Genomic DNA, 21,657 nt, shown 5'->3' with positions numbered 1-21,657 from the left:
ATCCATTCCTGTTGATGGATATTTAGGTTGCTTCCATGTCCTGACTATTGTAAATAGTGCTGCAATGAACATTGGGGTGCATGCATCTTTTTGAATTATTGTTTTCTCTGGGTATATGCCCAGTAATGGGATTGCTGGGTCATATGGGAGTTCTATTTTTAGTTTTTTGAGGCACCTCCATACTGTTCTCCATAGTGGCTGTACCAATTTACATTCCTACCTACAGTGTAGGAGGGTTCCCTTTTCTCCATACCCTCTCTCCAGCATTTATTGTTTGTAGAGTTTTTGATGGTGGCCATTCTGACTGGTGTGAGGTGATACCTCATTGTAGTTTTGATTAGCATTTCTCTGATAATTAGTGATGTTGAGCATCTTTTCATGTGTTTGTTGGCCATCTGTATGTCTTCTTTGGAGAAATGTCTATTTAGGTCTTCTGTCCTTTTTTTTTTTTTTTTTTCCTGTACGCAGGCCTCTCACTGTTGTGGCCTCTCCCGTTGCGGAGCACAGGCTCCGGATATGCAGGCTCAGCGGCCATGGCTCACGGGCCCAGCCGCTCCGCGGCATGTGGGATCTTCCCGGACCGGGGCACGAACCCGTGTCCCTTGCATCGGCAAGTGGACTCTCAACCACTGTGTCACCAGGGAAGCCCCTCTTCTGCCCACTTTTTGACTGGGTTGTTTGGGTTTTTTTGATATTGAGCTGCATGAGCTGTTTGTATATTTTGGAGATTAATCCTTTGTCAGTTACTTCATTTGCAAATATTTTCTCCCATTCCACAGGTTGCCTTTATACTCTGTTGATTGTGTCATTTCATGCACAGAAGTTTTTAATTTTGATGAAGTCCAGTTGGTCTATTTATTCTTTTATTGCTTGTGCCTTTGGTGTCATATCCAAGAAATCAATGGCAAATCCAATGTCATGAAGCTTTCCCCCTGTTTTTTTGTAAGAGTTTTATAGTTTTAGTTCTTATATTTATGTATTTGATTTATTTTGAGCTAATGTTTTTATAGGGTGTAAGGTAAGGGTCCAACTTCATTCTTTTCATGTAGATATTCAATTTTCCCAGCACTGTTTGATGAAAAGATTGTACTTTCTCCATTGAACGGTCTTGACATACTTGTCAAAAATTATTTGACCATATATGCAAGGGTTTATTTCTGGGCTATTTTATTCCTTTGGTCTATATGTCTGTCTTTATGCCAGTACCACAGTGTTTTGATTACTGTAGCTTATTTTAAAAGTTTTGAAACCAGGAAGTGTGAGACCTCTAACTTTGTTCTTTTTCAAGATTGCTTTGGCTACTTGGGGCCCCCTTGAGATTCTGTATGAATTTTAGAGTAGGTTTTTATATTTCTGCAAAAAAAGCCATTGGGATTTTGACAGAGATTGCGTTAAATCTGTAGATCAGTGAGTAGTATTAATATCTTAATGATATTAAGTCTTTCAATCCATGAACATGGGATATCTTTCCATTTATTTGTATCTTCTTTAATTTCTTTCAGCAGTGCTTTGTAGTTTTCAGTGTATAAGTTTTTCACCTCTTTGGTTAAGTTTATTCCTAAGTATTTTATTCTTTTTGATGTTATTGTAAATGGAATTATTTTCTTAATTTCCTTTTTGGAATGCTCATTAGTGTATAGAAACACAATTGATTTTTGTGTGTTGACTTACATTCTGCAACTTTGCCAAATTTGTTTACTAATTCTAATAGGTTTTTAAATTTTTTTAAGCTTTAGTATTTTCTACATATACATGGTTTTTTAGATATATATGATTGTGTCATTTGAGAACAGAGATAACATCTTTCTTTCCAATTTGGATACTTTCTGTTTCTTTTTCTTGACTAATGGTTCTGGCTGGGATTTCTGATACTACTTTAAATTGAAATGGCAAAAGTAGGCATCCTTGTCTTGCTCCTGATCTTAGAGGAAAAACTTTCAGTCTTTTACCATGGAATATGGTGTTATCTATGGGCTTGTCAAATATGGCCTTTATTATGTTGAGGTAGTTTCCTTCTATTCTTAAGTTTGTTGAGTGTTTTTATCATGAAAGGGTGTTGAATTTTGTCAAATGCTTTCTCTACATCAGTTGAGATGGTCATGTTTTTTTTTTTCCTTCATTCTTTTAATGTGGTGTATTACATTGATTTTCCTATGTTGAACCATCCTTGCATTTCAGGAATAAACCCACTTAGTTATGGTATATAATCCTTTTAATGTGCTCTTGAATTCTGTTTGCCAGTACAGTTGTTCCTCAGTATCCATGGGGATTGGTTCCATGGATACGAAAATCTGTGGATGCTAAAGTCCCTTATATAAAGTGACATAATATTTGCATACAGCCTATGTACATTCTCCTGTATAGTTTAAATCATCTCTAGATTACTTATAGTACCTAATACAATATAAATGCTATGTAAATAGTTGCCAGCATGCAGCAAATTCAAGTTTTGCTTTTGGAACTTTCTGGATTTTTTTTCAAATATTTTCAATCCGTGGTTGATTGAATCTGTGGATGTGGAAATCATAGATATGGAGGGCCAACTGTATTTTTTTTTTTGATGATTTTTGCATCTATATGCATCAGGGATATTGTTCTGTAGTTTTCTTGAAGTGTCTTTGTCTGGCTTTGGTATCAAGATAATTCTGGCCTCATAAAATGGGTTTGAAGATGTTCCCTCTTCAGTTTTTTTTTAAAAATATAATTTAAATTTATTTATTTATTTTTGACTGTGTTGGGTCTTCATTTCTGTGTGAGGGCTTTCTCTAGTTGTGGCAAGTGGGGGCCACTCTTCATCACGGTGCGCGGGCCTCTCACTATCGCAGCCTCTCTTGTTGCAGAGCACAGGCTCCAGATGCGCAGGCTCAGTAGTTGTGGCTCACGGGCCTAGTTGCTCCGCAGCATGTGGGATCTTCCCAGACCAGGGCTCGAACCCATGTCCCCTGCATTGGCAGGCAGATTCTCAACAACTGCACCACCAGGGGAGCCCCCCCCTTCAGTTTTTTGTAGGAGTTTGAGGAGCCTTGGTTTCAATTGTCTAAATGCTTGGTAGAATTTACTAGTGAAGCCATCTGGTCCTGGGCTTTCCTTTGTTGGGAGGTTTTTGATTACTGATTCAATTTGCTTGCTAGTTATAGGTCTTTTCAGATTTCTGTTTCTTCATGATTCAGTTTTGGCAGGTAATATGTTTCTGGGAATTTATCCATTTCATCTAGATTGTCCAATTTGTTGTCACACAAGTGTTCATAGTACTCTCTTATAATCCTTTTTGGTTCTGTAAAAATCAGTTTTCATGTTCCCTATTTCACTTCTGATTTTACTTACTTGAGTCTTCTTTTTTCTTATTAGTCAGTCTAGCTAAAGATTTGTCAATTCTGTTGATCTTTTCAAAACACCAACTTTTGGTTTTGTTGACTTTCTCTCTTGTTTTTCTACTCTCTACTTCATTTATCTCTGCACTAATCTTTATGATTTCCTTCCTTCTGCTAGTTTTGGGTTTGATTTGTTCTTTTCCAGGATCCTTAAGGAGTAAAGTTAGGGTGTTAATTTGAGCTCTTTTTTAATGTGAGGATTTACAGCTGTACATTTCCTTAGTAGCACTGCTTTCTCTAAATTCCATAGTTTTGGTGTGTTGTGTTTTTGTTTTCATTTGTCTCAAGATATTTTCTAATTTATTTTGTGATTTCTTTGACCCATTGAGTGTTTAAGAGTGTGCTGTTTAATTTTGTACAATTTGTGATTTTTCCAGTTTTCTGTCTGCTATTTCTAGTTTCTTTCCATTGTAATTGGAAAATAGTTTGTATGATTTCAGTTTTTAGAGGTTTATTACGACTGTTTCTATGGCCTAATATCTATCTATCTAATGTCTATCATGGAGAATGTTCAATGTACACTTGAGAAAAATGGATACCCTGTTGCTGTTGGGCAGAGTGTTCTGTATATATCTGCTAGGTCTGGTTGATCTTCAATGTTGTTCAAATTCTCTATTTCCTTATTGATCTTCTCTTTGGTTGTTCTATCCATTATTGAAAGTGTGCTCTCTTTTGGTTACTATTTGTATGGAATATTTTTTTCCATCCTTTCACTTTCAACCTGTGTGTGTCCTTAGATCTAAAGTGAGTCTCTTGAAGACAGCACAAATTGCATTTTTCAGCTCCAGAATTTGTTTACTGTAATTTCTACATCTTCGTTGATATTCTCATTTTTCTCATATAGTGTTTTCCTGATTTCACTTAGTTGTCTGCCATCTTTCTTCTCCTTCATCTGATTGAGCATATTTAAGACAGTTGTTTTAAAGCCTGTCAATAAGGGGCCTATGTTTCTTAAGAGTTAGTTTCTGGAGATTTACTGTGTTCCTCTGAATGGGCCCTATCTCACGGTTTCTTTGTATGTCTTGTCATCTTTTGTTGGAACTGGGCATTTGAAAAGACATCCACCTCTCCCATTCTTTGCAGACTGTCCCTGTGCAGGGGAAGGCCTTCACTAATCAACCTGGTATGAAAGCTCAGGGTTCTCTCAAATACTTTCTATGGGCGCATCTTCCCTGGGCCTGAGTGTGTGCTTTAACTCCACATCCCCAGTAGACACAGCTGCTTTTAAATGTCCTAATTTCCCCAGCTTTCACCCCGGCTTCTTCTCAGGGGCTTAGATATAGTATTGTATTCCTCTGTCCAAAGTCTTGCTCCCAGTCACCTACAGGACTGCAGACTCCCTGCAGCTGCCTCTGGCAGCAGCACCCACTCCTGCTTTCAGCAATCACCCACATGATATCCAGACTATGCCACCATCCTCATCATCACTAAGTCAAGAGAGACCTGTTCCTCTGGCAGGTCCCAGAAAAGTCAGAACATTGCAAGCAAGTTCCACTCCTTTCCTTCCCTCCCAAGGGATGAGCCAGGAGCTAGCTGGCTTCTTCAAAACTGTATTGTGGAAGGCAAGCACAAATGCCATGAAATTTCCTGCATTTAGAGTGAGACGTTTTCTCAATCAGGCAGTCACTTGGTTGTTGCTGTTGCTTAACTGGTTTCTAGGGTTCTCACAAAGCTACTTTGGTCCATATATTGTTCTATATTCAGTGTTTCCATGGAGGACTGAGGATTTGTAGATTCCTAGCCTGCCACCTGTTGATGTCACTCTCCTGTCTTCCCCTGGATTTTGATCCAGATATTTCCAATACCCCATTTTCTCTATCTTGTTTAACATTATTAGATATCCCACCAGAAGGACTGTTTTGAATTACCTAGTTTAAATTGCCTACTTTAGTACACTGTTCTTAAATACCATCCTTGGGTTCCAGAGATTACTTCCAATTGGTTAAGATGTTTTCTTAGCTTATGTCTCAACATATTTTTGAATTTCACTAACATATTAGTAACATCTATGTTCAAGTTTGCAGCTGGGCTTCTAACCTTCCTCTTGTGTTGTCCTTGGGTTTTTGTCTCCCATAAGATAACACTAATTTCATTAAAATGAGGTAGGAAGAGGAAGGTTTCCTTTTTATACTCTGGAACAGTTATAGTAAATTATTACAACTTGCCTATAAAACTGTGACTCTGATGTTTTATATTTAATTTTAAAGCCTTTTTATTTTAAAATAATTATAGAATTGCAGGTAGTTCAAAGATAGTACAGAGTGTCCTGTATTAGCTACACCAAAATTTCATCCCATTTCCCCCAATGGTTAAATCTTCCATAATTATAGTACAATATCAAAACCCAGACACTGACATTGGTAGAATGTGTGTGTGTATAGTTCTATGACATTTTGTCACAGGTGTGGATTCATGTAACCACTACCACCATCAGAATACAGAACTGTTCCATCACCACAAACATCTCCCTTTTCCACCCTGTTGTAGTCACACCCACTCCTCCTCCCAGTAGCTACTACTACTAACTGTTCTTTTGCGAGGTTCATGAATAATTGCTCTGTTATCAGGGGGTCCACTGCCGTTGTTTGTTGCAGTCGCCAACTTCTGTGTCTATGTAGTGGGACTTCAGCCGTGGGAATCATGCACGACCTTGGTTTCAGGTGTGCCCAGGGGTTCCCAGACTTTGTAGGGCGTGTACATTCACGTCCCCTAACAGCAAGTCTGTGGTTCTGAGTTTTCAGCAGCTGACTTCATCGCTGCCTGACCTCCCCGAGCTCTCGTCTCCTGTGCTGTATGTCACAGGGCTCACTGGGCCTGGGGTGGAAGGTGGAGGTTGTGGCCCTCTTTTTCTCTTTCTTAATAAGTACTCCTTCACACATAACTTTGCTTTGACTCTTAGCTCACTGTACAACAACTGAGTGCCTGTCCTCTCGGCGGAAGCTAAGAGAAAAGAATTGGTTTTCCCTCTGGGATGGAAGGCAGAGGTCAACCTTCCGCCCCCAGGCAGGGGTCAGACTGCTTACCGCACTGTGGAGGAGGGTCCAGGGGCACGAAGCCCCGGGCACACAGGTGGATGTAGGCAGCCGCCAGGTTGCAGGCAGGTTGGCGCTCCTGGGTGCCACAGGTGTCCTGGACACATAGGCTGAGGAAGGGTGTGGGGTCCACCTGAAATCCAGCACCCATAGTCAGTGTCCTTGCCCACCACACCCTGGGGAGCAGCACAGAGGAGGGCTATAGGCTAGATCAGGGCAAGGGCCTTCTCTGTCCTGCAGTCCACCTGCTGAGTGGCCTCTGCAGCTGCACACTCACCACCCCGAAGCAGTTCCCCAGGCTGGAGCGGGGGTCCTGGAAGAAGGCCCGGCAGGTGAGGCTCTGTACCGGGCATGCCAGCCGAGTCTTCTCCATGGCCCTGCAGTCACCACCCACCTGGGGAGACGAACCCAAGACTCAGGCTCCTTCCTGGACCTCCTTTCTCCAGGCAGCTCCACTGGGGGCTGCAGCCCCAGGAGGGAACCACCACCCCCTCGGACTGAGAGGTTCCCTGCAGGTGTGGAACATGCAGGCCCAGGAGCCTCGGAGGTGGGGGCCCCGCCCTCCTCAGGTCCACGGCCAATCCACACAGAGGCTTCCCTCTCCGGGGCGCGCCCGGGTCACACCTGTTCCCCTCTCCATCCACAGCCACAGCGTCCTAGTGATGACGCCCGGCCCTGAGGGAGGGAGGGCTGGCTAGCCAGCTCACCTGCCAGGCGGGGATGACCTCCTCCAGGCTGCTGGCCACCGTGCCGTCCGGCAGCATCAGCTCATTGCTTGCCTCGTTGTCGTTGGTGCCCAGAAGGCCAGCGGACAGGCCTGTGGGGCAGGAAAGGCTGTGAGAGCCTGCTGGCCAGGGTTGGCGGGGGGCATGGCCGGACCCTGCACCCTCCACGCCTGACCCCCCAACACCGGTTCTGGCTCTGAAACTTCACCAGAGGGAGAGGAGAAAAAGGACTGAGAAAAGCATTTCTTCCCTCCCCCATCCACCAGCCCCATCCCGAGTGGTCGGGATGCAAGCTCTTTACAAGTGTTCCTGGGGCTGCCCAACCAGATCAAGGGGAGCGGCACGTCCCAGAGAAGGGGGCAGACGTGGGGTCAGAGCTCTGGGCTCAAAGCCTGGCCCTGATGTTCATGGCTGGAGGAGTGGGGGGCCCGTAAATTAGCCTGGGTCATGTCACGTGTCCCAGGGGACAGCAGCGGGAGGATCACGTGAGAAGGAGCAGGCCGTGCGCGCTGCAGTGCCTGAAACGGGGCAGCGGCCAGCCAGCGGGGCTGCAGCCAGAGTTGCGCTGCCGCTGGATTAGGGGCTGTCCCAGTGCTGGACGTGATCAAGGCCAGGAGAGATGGCCTTTGACCCTCTTCCAGTTCTGAGCTGTTTGGGCTGTTCTGATACCCGCTCGGGTTGTCAGCCCCGAGGAGCAGCAGAGGCCCAAGAGTGTCCCCGGGCCTCCTGCCCACAGCCTCCCAAGGACTCGGAGTGCTGCCCACTGGGATCTGTCAATCTCAGCCCTGGATGCTGACCGCACTGGCTCAGAGGCCGCCAGTGGGGGCCCAGACCCACCGTGTTGCCAGACGCTGAGAGTCAGGCTGCAGAGGCTGGCGTGGAGGTCACAGACAACAGAGACACCGTCCTCACTGGTCAGCTCGATCCTGGGGACGTTGTTCCTCCTGGTCTTGGCGGGAGGCAGATCCAGGTGCAGACAGCTCTCCCCAGGCAGGGAAGAGTTGTACAGCCTGTAGGTCTGTGGGCCAGACAGGGGCTGAGCAGGACAGGTGACAGTCTCCACAGGGCACAGGTGTGTGGACGTGACAGGAGGCAGGAAAGTGTCTGGGCGATGTGCCCCCCCCCCTTGCAGGCTCACCTTCAGGCTGGGGTAGAGGATGAGGGTGGTGTGGTTCAACTCCACGGTCAGGGACGTGAGCCCCGAGCCCGCCCGGTTTAGCGTCAGCGAGAACGTGTCGTGAGCGAAGTCCTTGGCCAGCAGCAGGCTGCTGCAGTGGGCACTGATGCCCCACACCTGGCCGTCGAAGGTCACCACATGCCTGGTGCCGGCCACCACAGCGTGGTCTGCAGAGAAGAGGCCGGGCTGCAGGGGGAGTGGGGCCCACTGTGCCCGGGACCTGAGCCCACGGGGCAGCCCAGCCTGTGCAGAGCCTGCTCCCTGACCCATGTCCTCATGGGCAGCCCACGTGGGGAGTGGGGTCTGTCCCCAAGAACCTCTGGCTTCAAGATGACTTGAGCTCTAGGGGTCCCCTAAGGTGAATTGAGGTGTGATGCACGCTCCAACACTGACGAACCTCAGAAACTTTACGCTGAGTGAAAAGCCCGTTATAAAAGGGCACGTGTTACGTGACTCCATTCATACATGGTGTCCAGAACAGGCAAATCCACAGAGACAGAAAGGAGGCTGGGGGTATAGCTGAGGGACGGGGACACAGAGCTAAGGGATGCAGGGTGTCTTTTTGGGGTGATGAAGGTTCTGTGATGGACGCACACTAGCCACTGAATCAGACACTTTAAATGGGCAACCTGCAGTCTCCCAAGGCACCAGAAATAAAACCACAAATAAACAGATGGGACCGAACCAAGCTTACAAGCTTTCGCACAACAAAGGACATCACAAACGAAAAGACAAGCTACAGAATGGGAGAAAATATTTGCAAACGATGAGACCAACTAGGGCTTAATTTCCAAAATATGCAAACAATTCATACAGCTCAATATTAAAAAAACAAACAACCCAATCGAAAAATGGGCAGAAGACATAAATAAACATTTCTCCAAAGAAGACATACAAATAGCCAATAGGCACATGAAAAGATGCTCAACATCGCTAATTATTAGAGAAATGCAAATCAAAACTACAATGAGGTACCACTTCACACTGGTCAGAATGGCCATTATTAAAAAGTCTACAAATAACAAATGCTGGAGAGGATGTGGAGAAAAGGGAACCCTCCTACGCTGTTGGTGGGAACGTGAATTGGTACAACCGCTACAGAGAACAGTATGGAGCTTCCTTAAAAAACGAATAACAGAACTACCATATGACCCAGCAATCCCACTCCTGGGCATATATCCAGACAAAACTCTAAATCAAAAAGATAAATGCACCGCTCTGTTCACAGCAGCATTATTCGCAATAGCTAAGACATGGAAACAACCTAAATTGACTGATGAATGGATAAAGATGTGGTACGTATATACAATGGGATATTACTCAGCCATAAAAAAGAATCAAACAATGCCAGGTGCAGCAACATGGATGCAACTAGAGATTATCATGATATCACTTGTATGTGGAATCTAAACTATGACACAGGGACTTCCCTGGCAGTTCAGTGGTTAAGACTCTGCACTTCCAATGCAGGGGATGTGGGTTTGATCCCTGGTCAGGGAACTAAGATCGTACATGCCATGGGGCAACTAAGCCCATGCCCTGCAACTACTGAGCCCTTGCACCACAACTAGACAGCCCGTGTGCCGCAACTACTGAGTCCGTGTGCTCTGGAGCCCACGTGCCACAACTAGAGAGAAGCCTGTGCGCTGCAACGAAAGATCCTGCATGCCACAACTAAGACCCAATGAAGCCAAATAATAAATATTTTTGTAAAAAAGAAACAACAGAATGCCCCCACAAAAGTCAAATGTCTTCATTAAAAAAAAAAAAAAGTACGGCCAAAGGCTCCATCCAACAGGAGGGAGGTGCCGCGTGGGCCAGGCCCAGCCCTCTTCACGGTGGGCAGGAGGGGGCCCGAGAGAGGGCAGTTCGGACCCCCTGAGCCAGCGCTGCTGCGGAGCAGAGGCTTGCGTGGGGGTCGGGTAAGAGAAGCCCCACCCGTTGAACACACGCCCAGGCCAGGTACCCGGCAGCTGCTGGCCCGTGCCAGCCCGTGATGGCCTCACGAGGAGGGCACTAGGAGCCCCTTGTCAGGTGTCAGAGCTGAAGGTCACAGGCCGGTCCCAGATCGCACACATGGAACCCAAAGACCAGGCTGTTTCCAGTCGCCACGCTGCCTAGCGGACAAGTACCCCCAGACTCTGGGGGGGCTCCCACCTGCCCAAGCCTCTGCGTTCCCACCTGTGAGATCACAAGACCTGATGCTACATACCAGTCCTCACCAAGCTTTCCCACTGACTTGAGACCCTGCCGGGCACCAAAGGCGCACACTCGTTACCACACCGGTGAGCCACGTTGCCCCCTCCAGGTGACAGAGAGGAGAGGAGACTCACCAGAGCGCACTCAGGGCAGCGGATGCAAACTCCAGGGGCTCCAAGCCCCCAGGGCCCCCAGAGCTGCGTCTGGTCCCAACACTGCCTGTGGCTCCGGGCCTTGCCTGACGGACAGTCTGGACTCAATTAGTGGCCTTGCGGCTGCAACTGGAGGTCTGCCTGGTGCTTCTCCTGCAGAGTCTGCCTGGAGGGAGCTGGCCCTGGCCCTCAGTCCCTCGCCACGCCTCTGCGCTGGGTTCCAGGCTCAGGCTTTTACTTTCTGGCCAAAAGCCTGGATCTGCAGCCCAACCCTCATCCTGTTTGACGTTGGGAAGCCCAGTAACCTCTGGAATCAGCCTGGGATCAGATGGGCCCAGCACTACAATGCTAAGGCTTCCCTGTACTACTAGGGGATGGTCCCACCGTCTATCTGGCCCTGCCAGGTCCTGCTGCCACGTTCCAAAGGGTAGAGGGGTCCCGGGGAGGAGGGCGGCATAGGACTCACATCCAGAGGGGGCCCCCAGCAGACGGTGTTTGAGCCGGTGGTACTCGGCCAGCACGCTGGTCCCATACAGCTCTCGGAGTGGCCGCAGCAGCTTCTCCTCCACCAGGTGGCTGGTCACCCGGGCCACGTCCAGGGGCTCGTCCCCTGCAGGCAGCATCGGCAGTGTCACCACCACTGAGTGGTCCCTGGAGGGAGCACAGAGGAGCTGGGAGACCCCAGCACAAGTCGTGCCTGTCGGAGCCTCACTTTCCGCAGCTGCAGGATGGCCATGTAAGGGTCCGGCGCAAGCTGACCTCCACGGAACGTCAGCCTCTTAGGGAGGGCACAGCCTTTGTTTGTGAGCTGGAGGCTGGGGGTAGAAATGACTGTCCTATTTTAAGGACGCAGGCATCTGATCTCCTGCCAGGGGCCTGAACGTATGTGCCTTGGCGGGGCCTCCGGCCTGTGTGGGGAAGGGGCTCCTCAGGCCTGTCCCTGAAGCTGGCTCTGCTGCTCCTTCAGGGCCAGTGACGCCTCCAAAACCTCCAAATTGCTCTACGGCCCAGGCCTCAGAAAGCTGCCTCAGTGGGGTGTCCTGATGGCGTCTCAAACTCAGCAGGTCGGAAAGAGCTCCGGACACCCACTCCCACCACAGCAGGCTGAGCAACAGCCCCAAAGACGCCCAAGTTCCTGGAACCTGTGACTGTGTCATCTCAGGAGGCCAAAGGGACTTTGCAGGTGTGACTACACTAAAGATTTTGAGACAGATTTCCAGGTGGCCAATGGAATCACAATGGACCTTATAAGAGAGGCAGGAGGGTCAGAGAGAAGACATAAGGACAACAGTCAGAGGGGAGAAGATGCTGCCCTGTTGGCTTTGAAGATGGAGGTGGGGGCCACGAGCCGAGGCAAGCAGGCAGCCTGCAGGGGCTGGGAAGGGAAGGGCTATCCCCTGAGCCTCTCGGAGGAACCTGCCATTCATTTTGAATTTCTGACCTCCAGAACTACACGAGAACACGGCTGTGTCGCTTAAGCCACTGAACTTGTGGTAATTTGCTGTGGTAGCCACGGGAAACCAACAGAGCTCCAAGCTGCTCCCTGCACACCAGTCATCCCCATTACTCCGTAGATGGACCCTCCATCCTTCCAGTCATCAAAGCCAAGACCCTGGGAGTCATCCCTGGCTCTTCTCTTTCACCACCTACATCCAATCTGTCAACCAATCCTACAGGCTTGTCCTTACAACACCCGGAACCTGACTGCCTCACAACCCCTCCGTGGCTGCCACTGCTTGGCGCAGCTAGTCTCCCATCTCGCCTGGACCATTCTAAACTGGGCTCCCTGCTTCTATCCCCCTCCCTGCCCCCAGTCTTTATTCTCAACACTGGGGCCAGAGGAATCTTTTTAGATGAAAGGTAGATCATGTCCTTCCTCAGCTCAAAATCTCCTGTGTGTTCCCATTTCAGAGTAAGAGACAAAGGCCCCAGGCTGCCCGGAACCCGTTACCCGCCCCCCTCCCCCCCGCGACTCCTCCACTCTCCACTCCAGCCCCCTGGCTTCCTTCAGATTCCTCAAGCAGGAAGTGCACTCCCACCCCTGGGCCTTTGCACCAGCTGTGCCCTCCGCCTGGAACGCTCTTCCCATGATGTGCACCCGGCTCACTCCCTCACCCTTCAAGCCCTTGCTCAAATGCTACCTTCTCACTGAAGCCAACCACAGCCTCACTCTTTATAATGCCCCCATCGGGGACTTCTCTGGCGGTCCGGTGGTTAAGACTCTGCGCTTCCACTGCAGGGGGCACGGGTTGGATTCCTAGTTGGGGAACTAAGATCCCACGTGCCCCCCAGCCAAAATAAACAAAAAGATTTAAAAAATAAAAATAAAATGCCCCCATCAACCCACATGTCCTGCCTTTTTTTTTTCTGTAGCACTTGGTACCTAACATACTAGCTCAGAGGTCGGTAGACTGTGGTCCGTGGCCGAATCCAACCTGTGTCCTGCTTTGGAATGGCCGGCAAGCTAAGAATGGCTTTTACTGTTTAAAGGATTCTTAACAAAAACAAAAAACGAAGGCTACGTGAGTAGACCATCGGCTACAAATCCTGAACACATCACTCTCAGGCCCTTTATAGGAAGGCCTGCCGCCCCTGAGGGTAGATAACCTGGTCATTGTGTTCAGTGACCGTCTCCCTGCTCAGCCATGGCCCTCGTGAGGGCCAGGATCTATCCCACTCGCCGCTGTGTCTGCAAACCTAAAACAGCGCCTGCTCAAAGACAGTGCTCATAAAATATCCGCGGAATGAAGAATAAGCCTCAGTTTCCTTATCTGTAAAATGGGCTGAAAATGTCTCTATGGAAGGGCTGTCAGGGGAGCAGATGAGACGGAGGGTGTGCCTGGCGTGGGGCAGGACCCCAGAGGGGACAAGTTACCTGGCTGAGAAGCTGTACAGGTCCAGCAAGGGTTTGCAGAGCTGCCTCAGTGCCTGTGAGAACACAGCTTCAGCCCAAGACAGCATCTGGTGGATGGCCTGGAGCAGGTGGGGGCAGTGAGAGCCGTCAGGGCCATCCCTGCCCTGCCCGCAGGGCCACCTCCCTCCCCTTCGCCCCACCTCACCAGCTCCAGGGCGCCCCTCGTGGCCTCCAGCGCCGCAGCGATGGGCCCGGACCCCCAGGTCCCTGGCGTCCCAGACACCCAGGCCTGCAGCCGCTGCACGGCCTCCTCGGCCCGCTCCTGCCACACCTTGTCCAGGGGCTGCACTGTCACCTCCAAGTAGGCATCCTTCAGCGTGGCCAGGGGCCCTGCAAAGGCAGCCACCACCCACCGTGAGGCCTCCCGGTCCTGGTGGCAGGTGAGATGCCGCTACCCGCATCCCAGGCCCACAAAGGAAAACCAGCCCCCCGACAACCCGGGCCTCCAGGAAGGAAATAGGACCTGTGACCTGGAATGAGGTGGTGGCACTAGAGACTGGAAAAGAGTTAGCCCGGCAGGCCTGAGACTGCCCAACTGCAAGGCCTGTTCACAGGGTCAGCCCTGGCTGGATTCTGGGGGGTGCCCACCATTCCCAGACCTGATAAGAGGGCCTCACTGTGCCTGGATTGCACGAACAATGTGGTTTACATTGAACACCCCCTTTCCTTCTGCGAGTCTGGAATGTTGGTCTGTGCCAGGCAGAGGCTCCTACGTGACCAGCCCCCAGTGAGAAGCCTGGGCGCAGGGTCTCTGACGAGCTCCCCTGGCAGACAGCGTTCGACACGTGTTGTCACAATTCAAAGCTGGGGGAGTGGAGGGCGTCCTGTGTGCCCCCACTGGGAGAGGAGTCTGGAAGCTCGTGCTTGGTCTCCCTAGAACCTCCCCTGCACCTGTCCCTCCGCCACCTGGCTCTGTATCCTGTCCTTGTAGCAAATCATAGCCGTGGGTGCAACTATGTCCTGAGAGCTGCGAGTCCTAGTGAATCACGAGGCTGGGGGTGGCCCTGGGATTCTGACAAAGGGACACAAGCAGGGGTGAGAGTACATTTAATAGCCTGTCTGGCCCGAGCACTGGCCAGTCAGAGGGACGGCCGCCCTGTGCTGGGCAAGGTCCTGGGGCTCCCTGCTGGGCCAGCTGTCAGCCCTGGTGCTCCTGGGAGAGGCTGGGGGGGTGGTCCCAGCACCGCCAGGAGGGCGCTCGGGACAGCAGCCTTCACGACCCGCACGGTCTCACTGGTGCGTATCACAGAACCAGAAATAGGCCCTAGAATCTACGGCAGTGGGCCTAATAGAAGTAAAGCTATATACCCAAAAGAAATCAGGCGGGGACTGAAGAAACTTGGGCAGCAGTCCCAGAAGAGAGAAGGCAGCAGGCATGAGGGATATGAGCTTGGAGACTGACAAGAATGGACACTTCCAAAAGTCTGAAGGCTCTAGATCCATGAGAAATAAGGCAGAGGGTCTAAAGGAAGTTGGGCTGCAGGCCTGCCAGAAATCAGGTGGCCTTTCTGGTTGAACCAGTAGCCCAGGCCGAGCGTGAGGGGCCTGGGGTCGGGGGCCCTGGGATCAGGTGTGGATCTGGGTGCACGGTCACGCCCTGACTCCTGCACTCACGTTCCAGCTCATCCCGCAGCTGCTCCAGCCCTGCCTGCAGCCTCTCCAGGTAGAGCGCCACGCGGTGTGTCAGCCCCTGCCTGGCCCGGCTCTGGTCCCACAGCGTGGCCACCGCCCGGCCGCTCTCCCGCACGGCCCCCAGCCCCGCCTGGCACAGCTGCAGAAGGGGGCCTGCCATGCCATCCAGGGCACCCGCCGGCTGCACCTGGGCAGGGGAACGGGGGCACAGAAAGCTCCAGAAGACCCTCATGTCCATGAGGGAGGCCCGGGACGAGCCAGAGGGGTGACCTCCCACAGCCTCACGCTCCCTCCCGTTCTCCAAGGGTGCCCCCGACATCACAGTGCACTCTACCCACCAGGCGCTGGAACCTTCTCACGTAGGCGTCCAAGCCATGGATCTTCTCCTCCAGCCGGGCTTGCACCTGGGACCCAAGAGCAGCCACCCTGGACTGCGGACACAGAGGGACAGGCTGGGCCTCACGGGAACGTAGTGGACAGAATGCTCTTGGTGCCGGCAGCAACGCCCAAGGACGTGCTGGCCACACTACGGGCTGTCTGCCTCTGGTTTCCTTGGTACTCCTGGACTTAGGGATCCTGGTCCTGTGGCCTCTGCCCGGGCAGGGTGGGGGTCGGGGGTAGGAATAACACCCCTCCCCCCAGCCCTTGGCCCTCTCACCTCCACGTGGCCCAGCAGGGTCCCCTGGCAGCCGTGTGCAGCCACGCGGAGGCTCTGGTTGGCGGCCTGCAGGGTCAGGCGTCCCAGGGGCTGGATGGGCTGCCCGCTGTCCTGGAGCAGGGCCTCCACCTCCGCAGTCCGCCTGTGGGCACATGCCCGCAGCACCACACTCTCCTCTTGGCTCCCTGGGGCCAGGAAGGGACCCGCCGTTGTACCCAGGACTCGTCCATCTGCCTCCCAGCTGCCCACTCCTCCCGCTCTCCACAGCCTTCTGTAGCTCCCCACTGCCCACAGGCAGAGTCTCAAAGGCCCAAGGATTTGAGGGCCTTGAACTGAACTGCCTAAATCAACCTCCAAACCCCTGAAGCCTGGTTTCTGCCCCATCCCCCAGCCCACACCCACCTCTGGTCCAGACTTACCCAGCCTCTCCTGGCACCACAGGTGACCACAGGAAGCTCAGCATCACCTCCAAGCTGGGGGTACCACCAAGTCCTACCAGGGTTTCCTCTGACTTCGAGCTCTCAGCACCCCAATCTCTGTCCACTCTTGGGCCAAGCTGGGGCCTTGGCCAGGCCGCTGAGCCACACCAGTACCTCCACTCACCTTCCTTGTGGGCCACCGAGGCCTGGAAGCAGTTCGGGGCCCGGGACACCAACAGCCTCACTTTCTCGTCCCCGTCGTCCACATTTCCCTCCAGCTGGACCAAGCTTCGAGAAGCTGAGGTGGAGACCCGACCCAGCAGGCCAAACTGCTGAGCCTTGGGGCCGCGGAGCTGGGAGGCGAAGGGCAGAGGCCTGAGTGCAGCCTGGCCTCTGGCCTCTGGCCCCTGTTGGCCCCAGGCCCAGGGAGAGGTGGCTGAGGAGGGTGAGGTTGAACCTGCAGGGAAAAGGCAATGCCCACCCGCCTCCACATCTTCAGGGGCACTGGGTCCCCCCACCTTACACCCCTGCCACAGGGCTCAGAATCCTACCAACTGCAGAAAATGCTTATTAAAATCCACATCCAGGGACCTAACCAAGCGCGGCGCACAGCATCCAAGTAGCTTAAAAATTCCTGCTGCCGAGGCCTCACCCCAGAGATTCTGACTTAACTGATTGGGGGAGGGGCTGGGCACTGGCATTTTTACGTTCCCAGTGCCCAGGTGTCTCCACCTGCAGGCCAGGTTTTCCACGTTTGCATGAGAACCACTGCAAATGTCTCCGCAAGTTCAAGGAAGACATCGTGGGTAGCACCTGGCATAAAGGCCGGCACTGAGCAGTTCATCCCAGCCCTTGCAGCCACCAGCCTTGAGGGAAGGGGACACAAGACGGGAGGGTTTCGAATGGGGTGGGGCAAAGGCAGGAAAAGCCTCAGAGGCCTTAAGAGAAGGAACCCTAGGGAGACCTTGCAGGGGGGAGGCCAATGGGCTGATTAAGAAGCCGTTGTAGGGGAGGGGAGCCACCTCTGGCCTGAATTCAGCTGCTCTGTATTCTAGTCCAGATATTGCAGCTAACAAGCTGTGCAGCCTTGAGTAAGTGTGTTACCCTCTCTGGGCCTCAGGTTCAAAATCTATAAGATCAGATATAGAATGGTGGTTCTCAAAATTTATCAGGAATGTGTGTGTGTGTGTGTGTGTGTGTGTGTGTGTGTGTGTGTGTGTGTAGGAGGTGTGTTATGGGCTTATATTCCTCAAAAAGATCTGTTGAAGTTCTAACTCTTGGTACCTGTAAATGTGATGTTATTTGGAGATAGGTTCTTTGTAGATGAAATAAAATTACGATGACGTCATACTGGATTAGGGTAAGCCCGAAATCCAATAACTGGTGTCCTTATAAGAAGGCCATGTGAAGACAGAGACAGATTGGAATAATGCAGTCACAGCCAAGGAACGCCTGGATTGCTGGCAGCCCCCAGAAGCTGGAAGAGGTGAGGAAGGATTCTTTCCTGGAGCTTCTGGAGGGAGCGTAACCCTGCTGACACCTTGATTTTAGATTTCTAACCTCCAGAACTGTGAAAGAAGAAATTTCTGTCGTGCTAAACCACTGAGTTGGGGCTAATTTGTTACAGCAGCCCTAGGAATCCAATTCAGGGTGCTCACTGAACATGCAGCTTCCTAAGTGGGTGGGAGGGGTGGAGCCCAGGAATCCTTAGGGGATTTCACAGCGCATGAGGTGAGCCTGAGGAGGGGGTGTCCTGCAGACCACAGCTGAGGTGTCCGTCCTAGTCACTGTCACTGAGTGGCGAGCGCCCCAGCAGCCGGGGTGAGTGCCTGACCTCCCGAATCTGTCCCTCTTCTCCACCGGGTTGGTGTAGAGACCAAACAAGGCTGTGAAAGGCCTCTCTCCACACCACGGACCCCAAAATGGGGCAAGCAGAGAGGGGGTGGGCAAGGGAGAAGCGGTTAGAACCAGCTGCGCACATGCTCGGGATGGAAGCAGGAGGACCAGCCACTCCCTGGCCGCCCACCGCGGGCTGGGCCCCACGGGGCTCACTCCCAGTCCTCCGATTCTGGGGAAGTGAGCCTTGGGGCACCCGGATTACAGGTGCGGGAGTGGCTGGGGGCCTGGCTGGCAAAACAGGGAAACGAGAGCCAGCCTTGGCGAAACTCAGAAAGGAAAACTCTTTTGAAACTGCCACCGCTCCTGGGCTCGGAAACAGGATCTGAGTGAGCTCCAGACACAGAAATGCCTCATCCGGCATTGGATGCTGGAAGGAAAATCCCATCTCATGAGCACCTACTGTGTGCAGGTGCTGTGCAAACTCTGTTTCTTTTCCTCCCAACAATTCTGCAAAGGACATGGGATTTGTTCCCATTTGACAGAGAAGACTGAGGCTTGAAGAGGGAAAGTCACAAGGTCAAGGTCACCCAGCCAGGGAGACACAGAGATGGGTGGATGACAGCACTTATGGAGCCCCTCCTGTATGCCCGTGCTGTGTGGGTGGAGGGGAGGGGTGCCCAGAACCCCACTGACCACCCTGTGAAATATACCTGATCCCCACTTACAGATGAGGAAATGGGGCTCAAAGAGGTCCCTTCCCAATAGCCCTTGGCCAGGTGGGAGCAGAGCAGGTATTGAACCCAGCTCTGCCCCCTTCTACCTCCCTGGGCTGCTGGGAGGTGGAAGGGGTAGGAGAAGACTCGGCCAATAATAGCTAATAATAATAGCAGCTAATACTTACTTAGTGGCTGCTTTGTATCAGGCACTATTCTAAGCAATCTATACAAATTAACATACTTAATCCCTGCAATATTAATGCCATGGGAGGTAGGGTAGGTGCAATGATTATCCGCCACTTTACAGGCGAAGGAACTGAGGCACAGAGAGGCAAAGTACGTTGCTAGCCAGGAAGAGGTTGGGCTGGGATTCAAACCCTGGGAGTCCAGCCACTGCCTCTCGGTTATAGGAAGGGCTGATGTTGGGGCAGCAGAGGAGCTGCTCAGGGCGGGGGGCCAGCCACAGGGGGTCCCACCTACAGTTAAGCTCAGGTCCCCACTAGGGTGCCAGTCTGCAGTTCTAATACTGGCCACTAGATGGCAGAGCCACCCAGGCAGTGGTGGTCCACTGGGCAGAGAGAGACAGAGGGACATCAGAGTATCCTGCCTATGGGGTGGGCAGCCCCGACCCAGCCACCTTACCTCTAGCTCCCCGGAGAAGTCAGGCATCCAGGGCCTGCTGTGGTTGCGGAGGGTCAGGCTGAGGTGCAGGCTGTGGTCTGGGTCTGGGGCGAGGCCCAGCTGGCATTTGGAGTGTAGCAGAAGCCCACCGCTGCCCAAGGTGTGCTCCCCGGAGACCGAGAGGGCCTGGAACGAAAGGGTGGGGTGTCAGTGGTCAGGGAGGTGCAGGAGCACAGCTTCCTCTCCCTATGCCCTGGTCCAGGCTACTATCCCTCATGCCAGGACTGTCACAATAGCCTATCAGGTCTCCCAGCCTCCATTCCTGCCCCAGCCCACAGCCCCTCCTCCACTTGGCAGCCAGGCTAAGTTTTAAAAAAATGCAAATCAGACACTGTCCCCCCGGCTCAAAGCCTCTGCCTTCCCATTGCGCTTAGAGGAGAAGCCGGTCTCCTTGGCGGGTCCTACGGGTCTGCGTTATCTTCCTAACCTCGCCCTCTCGCTCTCTAAGGGCCACCCTGTGTTCCTCAAACACTCGAAGCATGCTCCTGCCACAGGGCCTTTGCACTGGCTGTTCCCGCTGCAGTTTGCATTCGTCAGCAAGGCCCCCTGCAGTCCCCTGTCCACTCTCCCTGCTTCATTCCTTCACAGCATTCACCACACCTGACTGCATATCATGCATCTTGTCTGTTTTTTCTTCTTCTACCCACTGGACTGTGAGCTTCAGGAGGGCAGGCACCTCGTCTGTCCCTTTCACCGTCCTTGCCCCTGCACCTAGAACAGAGCCTGGCAGAGGTAAGACTTACAAATGCTTTCTGAATGGATGAACAGATTGGGGGTTGGCAAACTATGGCTCATGGGCCAAGGCTGGCTCACTGCCTGTCCTTGTAGATAGATTTTTATTGGGAATGGCCATACCCATTCATTTACATGTCATCTATGGTGGCTTTCATGACACGATGCCAGAGTTGCAACAGAGACCATATGGTCTGCAAGACTTAAAATACTTACCATCTGGCTCTTTACAGAAAACGTTTGACCCCTGGGATGTGGGGAATGGGAGGATGGAGGGATGAATGGATGGAGGGATGGGAGGGAGGATGGGAGGGTGGGTAGATGGATGGATGGATGTTTGGATGGTTGACAAGATGGGTGGGTGGGTGGGCGGAAGGAAGGGTGGAAAGAATGCAGGAAAGACCAATCAACTAGCTAACAAACTCGGGGGAATTTTGGGGGGATAGGGGTCCCAACACCTCCCCCTAACAATAATGACGAAAGCAGCAGCTTTTGTTTATGCGTTGAGCACTCTCCCAGTGTCACATCTTAAATTTCACAATCACCCTACATGCTGGAACCAACTGCATCTTCCATCCTTCAGATGAAGCACTGGATGTTCAGAGAGGAGAGAGCCCTGCCCAGGGTTGCCCAGTGGCGATGATGGCATCCAGCTCCCTCACTCACACCCCTGACCTGGGCGGGCACCCTCCTCTCTCCTCACCACCAGGGTCCCTGGGCCTTTCCCTGGGACAGACTCACCCTGGGCAGGTGGCAGAGCCCCAGATGCAGGGAATGGCGCAGCCAGTGGGCATAGTCAGTCTCCACGACTCCCTGGAAACTATGCGTGGTGCAGGAGGCCGTGAGGACGTGCTCCAGTGTGGCCTCTGCACGGATCTTGTCCGGGCGGGACGGCTGGTGCCTCTGGAAGGAGAAGGCACCGTGGGATGGGGGTTCGTCCCAGAAGAGAGAGTGCCCATGGCCAGCGGCAGTCAGGAGACCCTCACAAGAGGAGGGAGATGCCAGAAATCCCACCATCAGAGCCCTGGTCAGCCCCACAGCAGCCGTTTACACTCTGAGCAGGACTTCTGTTGGGAGACTGAGGGGGACTGGGCCTAAGGAGACCCAGAAGGGGCAAGGGGACTTCCAGGGCTAGCTGTCCCTGTCTCTCCATAGCCCATCAGGAGCCCCAGGCAGGCGGTGCTGCTGGAGAGACCTTGACCCTGACACCTCTGGAAACCTGACCTCCCGACCTTCCCCCACCCCTCCCCAGAAGCCCACTGGCGTCACCAGCTCCTTCCCCGTCTGCTCCCCAAGTGCTTGCCTCATGCTGGGCACCTTGCTTTCCTTACCTCCCAGAGCTCTCACTACACTCCAGTCAGGGAAAGATTGCTGCACCCATTTCACAGATGAGAAAACCAAGGTTCACAG

The 21,657-nt window shown here is 52.3% G+C and overlaps 1 protein-coding gene across 1 annotated transcript in view; it reads right to left on the bottom strand.

Moving 5' to 3' along the window:
* Window positions 1-7,116: 7,116 nt before the first annotated feature.
* LOC113626596 (uncharacterized) overlaps window positions 7,117-21,657 on the bottom strand; it is a 16,896-nt gene continuing 2,355 nt past the window's right edge. Inside the window, exons 5-16 of the mRNA XM_027118352.1 lie at window positions 20,989-21,150; window positions 19,477-19,641; window positions 16,464-16,632; window positions 15,861-16,045; window positions 15,541-15,633; window positions 15,185-15,389; window positions 13,716-13,900; window positions 13,532-13,629; window positions 11,123-11,266; window positions 8,267-8,472; window positions 7,966-8,146; window positions 7,117-7,220 (exon numbers count right to left, since the gene is read on the bottom strand). Coding sequence (XP_026974153.1) covers window positions 8,037-8,146; window positions 8,267-8,472; window positions 11,123-11,266; window positions 13,532-13,629; window positions 13,716-13,900; window positions 15,185-15,389; window positions 15,541-15,633; window positions 15,861-16,045; window positions 16,464-16,632; window positions 19,477-19,641; window positions 20,989-21,150 — 1,722 coding nt within the window. The 3' untranslated portion in view covers window positions 7,117-7,220; window positions 7,966-8,036. The remainder of the gene's footprint in view (window positions 7,221-7,965; window positions 8,147-8,266; window positions 8,473-11,122; window positions 11,267-13,531; window positions 13,630-13,715; window positions 13,901-15,184; window positions 15,390-15,540; window positions 15,634-15,860; window positions 16,046-16,463; window positions 16,633-19,476; window positions 19,642-20,988; window positions 21,151-21,657) is intronic.

The sequence above is a fragment of the Aethalodelphis obliquidens genome, unplaced genomic scaffold (assembly GCF_003676395.1).
Source record: "Aethalodelphis obliquidens isolate GAN/ISIS:26980383/991018 unplaced genomic scaffold, ASM367639v1 scaffold18, whole genome shotgun sequence".
NCBI classification, from domain to species: domain Eukaryota; kingdom Metazoa; phylum Chordata; class Mammalia; order Artiodactyla; family Delphinidae; genus Aethalodelphis; species Aethalodelphis obliquidens.
Note: the sequence above shows the minus strand (reverse complement) of the source record. Positions and strands in the feature narration are given on the sequence as shown.